This window comes from Falco peregrinus, chromosome 1 (genome assembly GCF_023634155.1).
Source record: "Falco peregrinus isolate bFalPer1 chromosome 1, bFalPer1.pri, whole genome shotgun sequence".
Classification (NCBI taxonomy): Eukaryota; Metazoa; Chordata; class Aves; order Falconiformes; family Falconidae; genus Falco; species Falco peregrinus.
Window position 1 is genome coordinate 69,001,507 of NC_073721.1, and position 17,115 is coordinate 69,018,621.

Consider the following 17,115-nt stretch of genomic DNA (forward strand, 5'->3'; position numbering starts at 1 on the left):
GAAGTGTATCGTCTGGCTGAGATGGAGTAATTTTCACCATAGCAGCCCTCATAGTTCTGTGTTTTGTATTGGTTTCTACAGAGCTGTTGATAACACACCAGTGCTTTGGCTACTACTGAGCAGTGTTCACACAGCATCAAGACTGTCTCTCCAACATTGCCCCTTCACCCCTAAACTGGGGGTGGGCAATACCTTGGGAGGGGATATAGCCAGAACAGCTGACCCAAATTGACCAAAGGGATATTCCATACCATATGATGTCTGCTCAGCAATAAAAGCTAAGAGAAGGAGAAGAGGGGGCATTTATTATTACAACATTTGTCTTCCAGAGTAACCACTACATATACTGAAGCCCTGCTTCCTGGGAAGTGGCTGGATATTGCCTGCTGATGGAAAGTAGATAGTAACTCCTTTGTCTTTCTTTGCTTACACATGCAGCCGTTGCTTTTGCTTTATTAAACTGCCTTTACCTTGACCCACGAGATTCTTCCGTCTTATTTTCTTGCCCTCCCCCTGTTCTGCTTAGGAGGGCAGTGATAGAGCGGCTTGGTGGGTACCTGGCATCCAGCCAAGGTCAACCCACTACAAAGAAAGCAAGCATACAATTCAAAGGATGTTGATCTTTCAAAGATCAGGATTTGCCTGGATTTTATGCAGATGTTACTTACAGCCACAGTAATGAAGAGATGATTCACTCACAATTCTCTAAATATATTTCCCTCACCGGTCAATTGTAAGAAGACATTGAAGATCTTCTTTATAAGCAATAAAAGAAGTATAGCACAGCTACAGCTTCAAGAGAAGCCAGACACAATAATCATCAATGCAGTACAATGACAACATGAAGGTTGGTTTAGGCAAAAAGACGACAGCTATTCACACAGGCTTCTCCTTCCAAACAGAGAATGCAACATGTGATTTACATACAACCCTGAGTATGCTGCAGGAATGTTTACATGGAAACACACAGCTGAATACAAGGGGCACTTCTGCTGAATCCCTTCAACACACCAAGTAGCAAAATGTATCTCTCTCTGGGTCATAGCACCAAACCAAACACTGCAAACCTTATACTCATTTCTAACTTTTTCTGTCCAGGTTCACCTCAAAGTTTCTGAAAGTCCATTGTCCCAGCCTCAGAAATGCTACTCAAACTCACTTCAACAGACTTGGCAACTGAAGGGACAAAACTTTAAAAACACATTCAGCGTTGCTCATTGACATGACCCTCTTAATGCTCAGGAGCCACAGAGAAGTGCTGTAATACAGCAAGGCTGCTACCTCACTGCAAGACTTCCCCCAGCATCCCACGCACCGCGTGAACACGCCTCCCTACAGCAGGAACAATCACAATGCAGCACGGTGCTCACGAGGCGCCAGTGATATCCTGTTTCACATCACATACAAAAGAAAAGGGAATTTAAAAAACTCCCACCTGATTTCATTCATTGCCTAGCTGGGAAAACAGGGGAATGCCAACTACACAACCATTAGAAAGGATTCACCGCAACTTCTACTAAGAAAGCTTATCTTTGCAAATGGACACCACGCTGACTAAATTGATTTGGAAGTAAGGACTGGCCATAACAAACCCACAATGGAATTTATCTTGACATGAAGAAGTAAAGACATTTAAATTATTTTTTTATTTAACCACTAGCATGTGGGTGTCTCCAGTCCATTTGTATCTCAGCAAAAGCACAAAAAGAGTCTCACATTTTTCTGGTATTCCACATCAGCTAGATGACTCATGCACTATTTCACCATCATTTTGTACTGTTATGTACTGGTGCTGCCACAGAAAGAACAGAAAGAGTGTTCCTACCTTCCCCCTTCCCTCAGCCAGCCATTCCTAGCCTTGCCCCCTCCACCTATGCACACACGTTTGCTGGCACAAGGAGAAAGACTGAAGTGGACCAACTAAGCCCATGTGAACTGAGCCAACGTAACAGTCTTCAGCCAGCACCACTCCCCCTGCTCAGGCTACAGCTCAGAGGCTTGTCCTGGCATGAAAATGCAGCCAGGACATGGAATGAGACTGGGAGCAGGTGAGACTACTGGGATCGCCTTTTCCCATACATAGCCCTGACTATCCTAATGGACGGGATTGTGAAACTACAACATCTTACGACATTTATCTCTCAACCTGGCACACAGCAGCAAAACAAGAGCTAGAGGTTGGTTTTAAAAAAACAGAAGTATAGGAATTATTGTTTGAAAAAGAAAGAAAAAAGACTGTTTTTGCTAATTTTTTTAATTAATGGTTTAAAATAACTTTTTTTTTTTAAAAAAGTGTGACCTCAAGACTTCAGCTCTGGCTTACACAGCCAATAATATTTGAAATTGCAGCAGTAATAAACCTGAAAATAGGACTCTTCTGTAAGAGTATTAATACATTTCAACTTCTGTAAACACATTTATAAAAGAAATGTATGTCTTTCTTCTGATACCAGTATGCACACAGAATACAAGCCTTAAAAGCACAACAAAAATGAGGGAAGGACTTAATTATTAGTATTTGCAGATTTACCATGTTAAATATGATAACAGAAATCAACAGTACAATTGAAGACCAAACAAAGAAAACATATCTAAACAAGCATGTCCTTTGATAAGAGCAATAAGAAGAACACTGTGAAATAATTTTAATGTCTATAACAGATCTAAGGGTATGACAAGCTTCAGAACACAGAAAGCTTAGATCACCTGAGCATTTTTCTCTGCAAGTCTACATAGGAAATGTGTTGGTGTTTAGAAATAAAAATCATGGTATTGCTCAAATTCAACAATCCAAAATGTCTACTGATATAAATGCCAAAAACCAAAGTAGTATAACATACAATGGAGATACATGAGCAAATCCAAAGAGGATTTTTAATATAAGAAAGGCTATTATGTTCATGCCATAATATGGAATTTGAAAAAAAGGAGGAAAAAAAAAAAAAAACCCAGAAGAAAAACCCTATCAAAACCTATTAATATTGCTGTGGAAAGGGCTTCTTGTCACTTCTGAACAACAAAGTTTATGCCCACTCATCAGGAACAGTGGGGAGACACTAATGTCAAATTAAAAAGTGCAAAAATACAGTATTCAACATACATTGTTTCGAGAAGCATTCACAATAGTTTAAGCTTTGTACAACAGAAAAAGCAGTGCTTCCCCTCTCCACATTAAATGACAACACACTCAAGTGCAAGGAAAGAGCAAATTCTAATTAAGACAATATTATACTGCACTTAAGTATTATGCAACTACCCTTATTATCAAACCTGGTGTTTTTCAACACCATAAAAGCAGCTTTTAGAGAAGTGAAAACATTCACTTTTTAATAGATTCATAAAATACGAAGTGATGGGGGTTGCTTTGTTTTCAGCAATGTTTCTTGGTACCAAAGAAAAACACAGGAATGAGCACAGAGTGTGAGAAATAAAATTCAGCTGTCAAACTGAAATCCAGCCAACTTTTTTTAAGGCGCCTTGCTGGAGCACTCTTGAATCTGTTTGTTGCTATGCCTAAAGGGTTTGAATATTTCCCCCACAGTTTCAAAGCTTGGAAATCCCCTTCAAACCCTTATAAGCAAGAAGGCTTTTCTCAGTATCTGTATGGTAACACTTTGTACTCTGGATTGCACACAAATTGTTTGCTCTGTTAAATGCTTCTGGAGTTAACAAATAACCCAGGAGTCACAAACTCCTGCGTCTGTAGCTTTCAGAGATACCATCACAAACAGGAAGGTAGTTGCAGGCACACTGACAACCTGGCTGAGATGTGCTCTGTGTTGCCTGTTCTTAAACCTCTGTCAACACCAGGCAGTGTTGTTGCAGGACTTGTTCCTGCCTTCTTACATCAGACAGCAGAAGGTCAGTCACAAGGGCAATGCAAAACTTGGACCTCAACAATTCAGGCAGCACATTTAACATGGAGGGAAGAACAACCAGTTCGTGCTGCTGCCCTCATCTTTGCGAGGTTGCCACTGTAAGTACAAGAGTATAGAAATGGACCATACCAAGCTTTCTTTTAAAACAAACAAACAAAAACCTTGCAAAGGCAGAAACATTTTGATTACACAGTGCTTTTTTTTCATCTTAGGGCAAACCACCTAAGAGAATGCTAAACCAGGAAAAGACTGACTTGAGTGCTTAAATACAATGTTAACGGGCATTATAGAAAGACAGTGGAATAACACAAAAGCAATGCATCACAAACTTTGTAGAAAAGACAGTGTCCCAAGTGAGGCAGACTAGCACTCAAGACAGTCCATAACATCCATGTGGAAAAATGCAACACTATTACCAGACAGCCAGATATACCTCCATGCTTCTTTCTCTGCTATGCTGGTACAGATGTTTGAAGCAAATCTGAACAAGGAACTGATTTGGCTGAAAAAAACACCCACAAGTAAACAAAACATTATTTTGTCAGCTAGGTTTGTGCCCCGCTTACCATGGGCTGTGCTCACTTGTTTCCTGGCACACTTGCAGGGGCCAAAGCGGGCAGGAACGAACAGCTGGCAGGATGCTGAGGCTAGTTATGCTAGCTTAAACACCACACTGCCACCAAATGCTTATGTTAACTAATACTTGCAATTTCAAGAGAAACAGCAACTGTTCTGGGGGACTGAATGGCATTACATGTTTTGCCCTATTTTAATATTTCTAGAAACATTTCAGAAAATTATAAATCTATGCATCCAGCATCTGTACACTAATACGGTTGAAATGAACACTAAAAATTGTGCAAACCCTCTGGAATAATACGATCTGGTAGCATTTAATGCGCACCTTTTGCAGAAGAGCATCTCTAAAAATTATCTTCTTGTGTCAATGAAAAAGTAGGTAAAATAGAACCAGATGACATTAATTAGATTTTCAGAAAAACCTAACACAAGACTTCATAACAAGCTACTAAAACACTGTATAAGCAAAAAAAGGCAGAAAAGAAGAAAACAAATGGTCATACTAAAAAATTCACAGCATCTTTCAAAGTTCTGTACTAATTCTCAGATATATGAAATATTTTACAGATATTTAGGAAAGGAGATGGCACAGAAGAAGCTAAACCAGTGACTAATACAAAACCAAATTAAACTGAGCATCAGAAAGATGAAACAATGTATAGTATAGGAAGAAAGCGCACTTATATTTTACAGATTTCTGGAGAAACTGTATCAACTTAAATGATCCTAAGAAATAAGGCACTGGATAGATAACATGAAATTATTATAACTTGTTAAGCTATTCTAATTATCACAAATCATAATGAAGCCCTATATTAGACAATTCCACACAGGCCTCTGCAGCAAAAGAAGAACCTGTTTGACCACAGCCGGAGACCAGCTCCTCAACTTACAAGGAGCTTTGATAATGGACCAAAGGAACAAATGGTAAAGGACCACTCAATAATGCTTAAATTCCATAAGGTAACATTTCAAAGTGTCTTAAATCAACATGTGCTCACATTACTTTTACTTTAGAAGCATTATCACAGAACTTAGCAGTATTCAGAGACAGCGAACACTTAAAAAAAGGATGGCAGTATACACAGTCTGCATTATGTAAACACGTCTCAAGATCCTATTTAGTGGAATGCATGAGCTGCAAGTAAAGGACTATGTGTCCAAGAGGTTCCTGATAAAATAATCTCCTTAAAAATTAGCTACTTGGATAACTCAGATTAGTTTTATTCTTTAGTTAAAAGTTACTGTTCTGACTTCATGTTTATGGTCTTGTCTGCCTCTGTGATCAGCTAATGAACAGGAAAAAAGTATCGAGATATGCCATTCTTAAACCTCAGCGAAATCCTTCAATTTCTTTTATTTCTTTATATATTCTAGCTAATGTAAGGAAGATGCAGATCGAAGAAAAATCACTGCATCAACAAACCACATTCGTATTTTGCTTAGGAAGATCTTCAGATGATATACAGTGGAAACAAGGTTAGTAACTGTTTTTAAACAAAGCAACTGGTGTTCAAATAAAATTAAGATTAGAACCAGATTTTTCTTACTTGATTGCACTAACTGGAATATAAAGACTGTATCATGTTAGGCGAGTTTCCAAACACAGAACTGACAAAATATAGTTTAAAAAAGACCGTGGAGGACTGCAAGGAGCTCTTGGCAAAAAGTCAAACAGAAGAATTTTACAGAATGTGGAAGAAGGAACAGATCACTTGGGAGGAATATAGGGACATTGTCAGAATGTGCAGGGAGGTGACGAGGAAGGCTGAGGCCTGTTTGGAATTAAATCTGGCAAGGCAGGTCAAGGACTGTATGAAGGGCTTCTTCAAGTACATCAGTAAGGAAATGATGACTAGGGAAAATGCAGGCCTGCTGCTGAATGAGGTGAGTGCCCTGGTAACAAAGGACACAGAGAAGGGGGAGTTACTGAATGCCTTCTTTGCTTCAGGCTTTACTGCCAAGGCCAGTCCTCAGGTTTCTCAAACCCTGGAGGCAAAAGAGGAAGTCTGGAGAAAGGAATATTTTCCCTTGGTCAAGAAGGATCAGGTTAGAAATCACCTAAGCAAACCAGACACCATAAATCCATAGACCCTGATGGGATGCACTGCCGAGTGGTGAGGGAGGTGGCAGATGTTATTGCTAAGCCACTCTCCATCATCTTTGAGATGTCATGGAGGACAAGAGAGGTACCTGAGAACTGGAGGAAAGCTGTTGGCATTCCAGTCTTCAAAAAGGGCAAGAAAGAGAGCCCAGGAAACTACAGGCTGGTCAGCTTCACCTCCATCCATGGAAACGTAATGATCCTAGAGGTCATCTCCAAACATGTGGAAGAAAAGGTTATCAGTAGCCACCATCGATCCACCAAGGGGAAACCACATCTGACCAACCAAATAGCCTTCTGTGATTGTATGACTGGCTGGGAAGATCAGGGAAGGGCAGTGGATGTTGTCTACCTTGACCTCAGCAAAGCTTTTGACAGTGCCTCCCACAATATCCTCATACATAAGCTCGAGAACTGTGGGTTAGATGGGTGGACAGTGAGGTGGATTGAGAACTGGCTGAATGGCAGAGCTCAGAGGGCTGCAGTCAATGGTGCAGAGTGCAGCTGGAGGCCTGTAGCTAGTGGCTTCCCCAGGGGTCAGTGCTGGGTCCAGTCTTGCCCAACTCACTCACCAGGGGCCTGGATGAAGGGGCAGAAGGTGCCCTCAGCCAGTTTGCTGATGATACAGAACTGGGAGGAGCGGCTGGTACCCCAGAGGCTGCGCTGCCATTCAGCAAGACCTGGGCAGGCTGGAGAGCTGGGCGGAGAGGGACCTGATGGAGTTCAGCAGAGGCCAGTGCAGGGTCCTGCCCCTGGGGAGGGACAGCCCCGTGCACCAGTACGGGCTGGGGGGGACCTGCTGGGGGGCAGCTCTGCGGGGAAGCACCTGGGAGCTCTGGTGGGCAGCAAGTTGCCCACCAGCCAGCAGTGTGGCCTGGTGGCCAAGGAGGCCAACGGGTCCCTGGGGGGCATTAGGAGGACTGTGGCCAGCAGGTCGAGGGAGGTGATCCTGCCCCTCTGCTCTGCCCTGGGGAGGTGCATCTGGAGTGCTGGGCCCAGTGCTGGGCTCCCCAGTTCTACAGGGACAGGGAACTACTGGAGAGGGTCCAGCAGAGGCTACAGAGATGCTGAGGGGACTGGAGCATCTCCCTGATGAGGAAAGGCTGGGAGAGCTGGGCCTGTTCAGCCTGGAGAAGATGGAGAGGGGATCTTGTCACTGCCTACCAATATCTTAAGGGCGAGGGCCAAGAGGATGGAGCCAGGCTGGTTTCAGTGGTGCCCAGTGATGGACAAGGGGCAACGGGCACAAACTGCAACTCAGGAGGCTCCATCTGAATATGAGGAAAAACTTCTCTGAGGGTGACTGTGCCCCGGGACAGGCTGCCCAGAGAGGCTGTGGGGTCTCCTTCTCTGGGGACATTCAAAACCCACCTGGACACATCTCTGTGCAACCTGCTCTCGGTGAACCTGCTTTAGCAGGGGGTTGGACTAGATGATCTTCAGAGGTGCCCTCCAGCCCTGACCATTCTGTGATTCTGTGACAATAAAACAGGTTTAGACAGTGGATTGGAAGAAAGGAATATTCTTGTGTTGCACAGTGGCCTGATTTTACTGCACAACCATTTGATGGCAAAGGAGACCAAGTGACCTGAACAAAATCACAACTCATTTCTTGCTATATGAATCAAGAAAGGAGCGTGGACCACCCCAAAAGATCTGACTGAGCTCCAAGAAAGATTCTCTAACACTGAGGTAATTGAGGGAAAGAAATACACACTGAATTTATAATGTTTTCATCTAGATCTAATTCTTGCTGCTGAGGAAGCAGCTAAGTCTTTTATCCTCCTGCCAAAAGACTTTCTGTGCTTGTTTGCTTCCATTATCAGGAGCCTCTGGGGTAAGGGAAGATGCAAGAGAACCCTTAGAGAAATTCCAACTGCCTTTGTTTCTCACCACCCATTTCCAGTTCGGTCTCCCCTCTTCCCCTCCTTTTCCTTCCTCCCAAAAGTTCCCTCCTCTCTAGCAAATCATATCACAAGAGAAGTGTTAACATCCACCCTGAATTAAATGGAGACAGAAGGACAGAAATAAGCAGGAAAAAGGCTGCAGTTTGGGCTGCAGTGCTCTCAGACTCTGAGCACTCTGCTACTGCAATTGTCTCAACATCCATCATAAATCATTACGTGTCTTTTTTCTATGCTTACTTGACCCACAAGACTGAGCAGTGGATCAAGCTCTAAGGCTAGTGTTCTCTATAACCCCAAAACTAACTCTAGGTCTAGTCAAACCAGTGCTACTGAATCAAACCACAGCTAATCCTGAGCCCCACTCAGACCAGCTCTCCTCTGTCCTTCTGGATGTTACAAGATCTAGCAGCAAACCTGTTTTTTAAGGCAATGTAGGATTCTGCCCTACTGAATATTAACCCTATCCTGAGTCCAGTGGCCCATATTTAGCAGAGATCTGGAGGGGGAAAAGCTGTTCAACACTATCTGCAAATGTTGTCTCATCTTTGTAGGCTTCCCTAGACTTATGACCATACATCTTCATGATTCAGAAGTCTTCAAGCTTGATATCAGTGTATTTAATTCTAATTGCAATGCTAACCCTATCCTCACCTACAAGCTAATTATCCTTCCCATAACTAAAAATTTGCCACAAGGCAACAACGGACTTAGTCATGAATCTACTATTCTGCAAACCCAATAGAATTAAACTGTTCAGCAGCGGCTACTCTATAGTCAAACAACAGCTATAAACAAGTTTTTTGATCATTGTTGTTGCAGACTAGATAACACATTTGTCCTTACCAATGCCACCTCTAATTTAATGGTCTCGCCTAACCACAGCTGTATTAAGTGAGTGCTTCAAGTATTTTAACTCCCAAATATCAGTTCTTACCCTAGTCTTAACCATAGCCCAACACCAAAAGGCTGCCAATAAGCCCTTCATCTCCACTGGCATTAGCTCTCACTCAGTCTTAATGGACTTGTAAGACTCCCACAAGTTCTTTGGAGCACCTGCTGTCCAAAACACTAATCCCCAAACACCACGCTTTCAGGACTTTCTAAATTCAGCAATAACAGGTTCTTCCATCCTTGCCATCCTGAAACCCCAGCCTACCTACAAACCAGTAACTCACACCCATCCAAATATTAGTCATAACTTGCTCACCTAAACCAGCCTCAGCATTCATCCTACTCGTGGTCCTCCTAAAGGAGAGTAAGGAAAGAAGGGGGACAAAAAAAAAAAAAAAAAAAGTGTGGGGTGGGAGCTAGAGGGTGGGGAGCAAGCTCAGAAATCTCTACAATCTTGAAGCTTAGGTTTAGCCCTAATCCTAACTCTAACTACCGCTCACCACCCCTAACAGAAAGCTTTCAACCCACACTGGCACCAGAAAGGTTTTTCCGTCTTGCCAGCACAGTTCTTGCAGAAGCTAGCTCTGAATCCAAGTGCTGTCATTTTAAACCAAGCCTAGCAAAGTGACCTACCCTACCACAGAACAGACAACACAACTTTCAGACACTCCCACCTAAGAAGAAACCACAGGAATTATTCCTGCTTAAAATAGCCCCCATCCCAGTACAAGGGGCTTTGCAGCATTCAGCAACATGCCAGATTTTTGCACTCCTACAACAGAGGACACTTTACTGGGAATCTGATCCCTTTGCTGCAACGTGGCACATATCTGTGCTCCACAGGAGAAATTCCATCCAGCCTTCTCCTTCCTTCCACATTTCCTCCCTCAATGTTCTTTGCTCCCTGGCAGTGCCATGGAGGAGCTAATATATAAGGGAATAGAGACCGAGGAGCTAAACAGCACACACAGCCTGGGCTGTGGCACACACCATGCACACAGTATCAGCCGATAGCTGGGAAGGGGTTTTCTCCTCTTCAGCCCCTGCCTTCTCAGGAGACATAGCAGGCCTCACAGCATTAACCAGCTTTCTCTTTCAGCTCTGGCAAAGAAGCCATGACATCCAGGTGCATGATGGACAGCCACAATCATCCAGGCATCTCAGGGCAGGTAAGGGTAGCTCACCTTGGAAACCACTCAAGTGCAGGCAATTTAGCTGACTTTGACCACAAGATGAGAGTCAACAAAGCAAGTAGAAAAATGAGATCAAACTGCAAGTTGGGAGTGAAGGCTCTGACAGATAGGGGTGGGGCAGACTGTGTCAGACACAGTCTTGTTAGAGTTTGGAGTACACAGGGTTTTTGAAAGTAATAAACTACTCCAGAACAGGAATGACATATACCCCATAGGGCTTTAGGGCAAATCATAGAGTCGGGAAACATGGACATGTGGAAGAAAACCCAAAGCTTTATAGAAAAGAAAAGGCACCAATCTAAAAGTAAGGGAGAGTGCTTTATTTTCAAGGCTCCTTGAAACAGCACAACCTCATTCAGTTACAAAAATAACACTGAGATGAATGGGTAACTTCCTCTTCCCCCTTCAGCCTCCTATATTCTAGAGGAATATGTAAAATCCCTTCACATCTAGTGTGGGGACTTTACGTGCCCACAAACCCATGTCTTCCTGCCTTCTTGACAGCACATACGTATCTCCTATGTGCCTCCTTCCCCCTGCACAGTCCTTTCAGGTTTATCAGGGTATGAAGTAGCCATGAAAGGCATGAAATTACTGCATTTGCTTATCTGAGAGAAATGCCTGGGAGCAGCTGCAACACAGAAGTCACCACAGCAAGTTGATTCTGCCTTTCAGCATACAAATTATATCGACTCAGGCTCAGTAGCATAGCTCCCAACTGAATGCTGGTCAGAGTAAACAGGCATCCCACCGAAAACATCATACAGGCATCAGTACAAAAGGTGACAGTCTTGTTACAATTGTTTTCTTTCTACAGCAGTCTGCAATGTTGCAGCTTGCTATATTAGATCGTCATACGACATTCTAACAGGCCTTTCAGTAGTTATGCATAAAAGATCTGAATCGATGTTTATTCTTAATGTATAACAGGTATTTCCTTATCACAGATAATCAGGTTTATAGTTCATGCAAACCATCTTTTCAATGTATTTGTAAATAGTGTTCACTCTGACGTACAAACTTAAGTTGTTTGATTTTCTTTCCTAAAACTAATTACAAAAAAGATTTTTTTTCATCATAGCACAACCAACTACTTTTGAGGAATCCTCAAACCCAAATCTTTGCTCCTATTTTTCTACACTGATCACATTTATTTGTAAGTGAGAAAAATAAAAAATAGAGCAACGATGGTGTCTGTTGCAAATGTAAGACAAAAGACTATTCCTAAATGGAGGAAGAAAAAAAGAAAGAAAAAAAAGATTCCAAATGCATTACATACTCAAGTTGAAACACTGCTGGAAAAAAGAATGTTTAGAGCTCAAAACAACTCAAACTGCTTCCCTGAATAATCATTTCATTGCAAGAAACACAGATGCACTAAAGAAAACTAGTTAGGAGAGAAGAAGGAATAGAAAACTAAAATGTTTTCTATTTGAATTGCGGCTACTACAGAAAAGTGACTGACTGGAAAATGGAAACTCCCCTGCTCAGATACACTTGCTTACATCCTATTTTCAGCCTCATCACCTAGTTTCCCCTCTGGAAAACCCTCACTGCAGGAGAATTCACACAGCCTGGCATACCCAAAATGGACAGCATATTTTCATCACCACATGTCTGCTTTCACAGCACAAAGCGACTAAAAAGTCCCAAATTTATTTCTGGAAACCTCTGACACATCACGACACTGTTTTGCCTCTACCCCCACATCCATGCTCAAAATTCACTGAGGGAGCAGATTTTAAGCTGTATGGCCAAGCGTAAACACACCAAGTTCATCTCCATTCAGCCTCTCAGTGACTGCCTCCTGATAAAAACTGGAACGAGGTCATCCTGAAACTAGCAAGTGGGCGGCACCAGAGCTGTACATGACGGAATTTCAGCTATCACATGGACTAACAAAATCTACTGACATCAAAATTTCAAATAATGTACTGAGTCTTTGTTTCATTAGATCGCATTCATTTGATCAATCAGGTTCTCAAACAGGAGTAACATCACTTGCACAGCTGCTCAGCTTGGGCATGAACGTCCTGTTACCCAGAACTCCCTTCCTAAATCTACCTGCCTTCAACTGCTACTGCTAATCTAGCCCTGTGTACTTGGCAAATTTGACATTTTCAAGCCAACAGTCACTACAGGGAATAGAAATGAAAGTTCACAGACTATACAGTTAACCAGTTAAGGAATTATAAAGTTTTCTTGGTTTGCTTCCTTTAATAAACCAACCTCAACCATAATTTTCACAAAGGCTTTCAGAGAACAGATAGAGGTAGTTGTACACTGTGTAATAAAACACATCCTTTTATTTACCTTACAATATTATAGAACACCAGCACCCATTAAATACTTAAACTTATTGCTACATTTTTAAGGATAATTTTATTCCTCTGTACGAATTACAGCTAGATCAGCCAAAAGTCCTGAACTGAGGAGAAAATCTGTGTGGAAATTAGATGTCTAAACAATAGGCTGCAGGTACTAGAAGCACCCCAACGTGAGCTGTTTCAGGTTTCTGTAACTGTTACACACGCACAATGTCTGCCTGCAGAAAGCCTGAAGAATTAAACCCAGCGTCCTCTTCCTTATTTGCTGAACTGGCGCAGAACTGAGGCAAATCAGCTGCAGCAGAGTGACACCTAAGCTGCTAAGAGAAAAGCAAAACCACCCTGAGACGTGGTGTGGGCACCATCTAGCGGAGCTCAGCTTCCAGCTGCATCACTACTGCTGAACCCCTAATCTCTCCGCAAAGCGAGCAAGAAACAGAACTGTGACATATAGTGCCTGGGGATTGCGCCCTACGTTTCCATTGACCTTTGAAAAGTTTGATACTCCTGACGTATACTCCAATTATAAATACGAAAGCATAACTTTAAAAGTGAGAGTTAGTTGGCTGATTGGTTGGTTGTGAAAGCTGACTGAACAAAAGGGTAATTGGTTCTTTACTGATTCTGGCAAACAGCTGCCCAACTGAAAAAATCAAATATTCAGAATATGAATGCAAGTTTCAGATATGATACTGAATTTAAGAAATACCAGGACTTCTCTTTTTTGCAAGCTCAAAACACTAGATGTCTTATTTTGTTCTAGTTACTGGGGGTTTATTCCATACTTAAAATTTAGCTTTTTAAGGATCTAAAGATTTCCATACCTTTTAAAATTTTTAATATAAAAAAAACACACATGCATTTTAATTATTTCAGTATCCATTAAAGCTGTCTGAAAATATAAGAACAAAGACAATGTGAAAGAGGTCAAGATTTAAACCCATTTTATAAACACAACTGAAAAAGATACTGAAGCATTTGATGTATCTAATGGCCTACTAACATTGAAAGGAAAGAAAAAATGGTATGTGGTGTTTTCAAAGTACTTGACCATTAACTATATATTACCCTCCTAGTCAATGAACTTGACAGCGCACAAGACCTACCTGTGGGCTTGTTTTCCTGTAAGTGTCAGTTCCATGTATCACGTCCCTTATTATTCTTTCTCTGAGATTATTATAATCCTCTTCAGTAAGGTTACTATCCTCCAACTGATGGTTGCAAACCGGGCACTGTCCACTGTAATAACAGTGAAAGGAGAAAACAAAAGGATAAAGGCTTCTAAATAAGAAATACCTTAAATTTTACTAATTTATTGAGTGTGAGCACAATATTTTACAAGAATTCCAACACAGTACAATCATCAGAAAATTGGTTGTATTTTTTCTGGGATGCATCCAAAACCTGCTAAACTCACTAGAAATATTTTGATATGATTTAGTGGGATCAGGATCAAAAATTTAACTCCAGAGATGTTGCAAGATTTAGTACTAAAACTCTGCATGAGAGCATGGAAAAAAAGAAAAAAAAAAAGTATTTAAATATTCACCAACATTTATTTAGGCTTTGAGAGATCAGGGTTCGATTCTCAACATTACCACAGATTTCCATATCTCTAATATTTGGAAGTTTCCCTACTACACAGGAAATTCACCATGGATATATACAGCCCAGATCTCAATATAGGAAGGTGAATGCAGTTGCCCTGCCCTGGCCAGAATATATGCAGTAACTGTAGGCATACTAGTTGAAGATAGCAGGCAGACCATAGAGCCTTGGTCTAGCTGTAAGTGTTGTAAGAAAACACACCAGTAAAATGCTCCACTATTGTGCCACCAACTGCTCCTAAAAAAGCTAAATTATTTATGCCTGGTTTATCAAGATTAGGAATAACCAAACCTGCCATAGCTGTAGGAATAACCTCACCAAAAAGAAGGAAGGAAAGAAAGAAGGAAAAGGTAACATAAATCTGCTGTATGGTTGGAAAAGCAAATAATGAGGAAGACTGCCTTTGTGCCACTTGTCTCGCTATTAGACTTCCCCTTATTTCTAGGCTAAGACTGTTCAGATCTCTCAAAGGTGGTCAAAGTGAACAGACTGAGTGCATTGTGACTAAAACAGAAATACTGTTTGCTCTGAAAGCCCACAGCAACACTAAGTCACGCTGGCACTGCATGCCTGTATGATGCCCAGTTCCACCAGTGATTTTCCAGTATCAGGCTGACTGCACCCAAACAGCCAGTGGCTTTATATTGGTAACTCCTGGTAACTAACCACTAGTTTATTGCTAAGAAACTTCCGTTCCTGCTCTGTAGCACAGGCTAAATATCCTCACATGGATCTAGGAATGTGGACTGCTGCAGATGAAAAACCTCTACAGCTACAGTCAACCAATGCCATCATTTAGTGTTCATTTCCCAGAGCCAGAAACACCACTCCACCATGCACAGCCGTGTCAGCGACTGTACGATTCATGCAGCACCAGGGCAGTTTCATTTATCTTTCACATCATCCACTTCTCAGTACTCTTAGTTTCCCTCTTGCAGGGCCAGCAGCTACGATAAGAATTGTGGTTCTACAAATCATATGTCGTTTTGTCTCTGACACATACAAGAACTCTCCACTAATCTGCATGTTTTTAACACTAAAAGAGATTGGATATCCATCATAAAAGATTACAGAATAGAACAATAGGGGGTGTGAAAAAAACAGACCTCAAACTCTTTAGAAGTTTCCTCAAGAAGAGTGCTAACATGTCATAGTAGATCCCAAAAAAACTTCCAGAACAGCACAAGTGAGGCAATGCTACAGAGAACACACAGATCCATGCCAGCCAAGAGGCACAACTTTTTGTCTAACCAACTTAGTGCTACAAAAACTCCCCAGCACAGGAAAAGGCCATTAAAACAAACCACAACCGTGAGAACCACATCAGCTGCTATGAGTTGGGTTTTTGTTCCTACAGCCTGCTAGCACAGCACATGCATAATTTCAGGATGCAAAACAAGACAGGACTAACTTCCTTGGCCACCTCTGGATTTTTGTATGATCCCCCAGAACAGTATCTTGAGAGAAAGAAAAAAACACATTTTTGTAGTATCTCACCTTTTCTGTTGTTTCATGTTCCACAGCCACAACCTCTGTCCTAACACATCATCTGAAGGAAATACAACTGGAACTGTCATCACTTCCATACCCCACTTGTTCATCCTTTCTTTATTGCCTCTCCCATTAGCCCCTATCAGCTAAACACCTAACCAATACAATGCACAATTCCATACCCAGGTCAAAAATGTATGTCATGCATCACTACCATGAACCTCTGGGCCCACCACAGAACCAGTGTGCAAGGTGGGGTAACAGTGGAGGACTGAGACAAAACAACCTGCATCTCTGTGCTTGAATTGCAAACTACACGAACCTCTTTTTTTTCCCCCTGCTACAAACTTAACTGAAGGTTTTGCAGATACTTTCTAATGACAAACCAATGACCTACAAATATACATAGACTTCATGGGTAGACTTGTTGACTTGCACCTCTGATTGTGGGTTAAACCTAGAAACTACATGAATAAGGAAAAAGAAATAGTCAAATAGGACATCAACATACACTACGGACATTCACAGTCAGTCTTGTCTGTTCTCAAGCCCTTCTGCAAGAACATTAGACATGAGATCCAGCTTGTATCTTCATAACCAGACTGGACACTCCAGTCATAGTACCAAGAAAATAAGCAGAATCTAGTAGCTTCTCCAACAGGCAATAAAATGACACTTAGTCTGAATGGGTCTTTAGTTCTTCCTGACTCCCGAACAATGACTTTTTTGCCACTTGCTCCCACTTAAGCTTCTCTTACATGCAGGGTATGTTGTTGATGTTTCACATTTTTCCTTTCTGTCTTGCTCTGTTCAGAAGCCTATACTGACCCAGCTGGGCATAGTTTGAACGGAAGGAGTAACCACTCTTCTCTAAATCCATCCAAATATCTTATTTTCACAAGCACAATCTCAGAACTGAATCACAGGATTTGAGCTTTAAGTATTAAAATGGAACAAGTTATTCTCCCCAGCTGTCTCCACAGAGATATCCTAGAGATGCCAAAGCCAAGTTGTAATTTTCTAAAACCATGGCAATCAGAAATGTTAAATTCTCCCAATTCTCTAGTATACATTAATGCACATTCCAAAAGCCAAGACTGCATTAATTGCAATGCTGACAGTGCATTTACTAAATCA

General features: G+C 41.7%; 1 protein-coding gene across 2 annotated transcripts in view; it reads right to left on the minus strand.

The window, feature by feature from the left end:
- The window catches only part of PRORP (protein only RNase P catalytic subunit), a 53,753-nt gene that overhangs the window by 30,180 nt on the left and 6,458 nt on the right, over positions 1-17,115 (minus strand). For both annotated transcript variants that reach the window (XM_055793484.1, XM_005243849.4), the window contains exon 4: positions 13,986-14,118. In XM_055793484.1, coding sequence (XP_055649459.1) covers positions 13,986-14,118 — 133 coding nt within the window. The remainder of the gene's footprint in view (positions 1-13,985; positions 14,119-17,115) is intronic.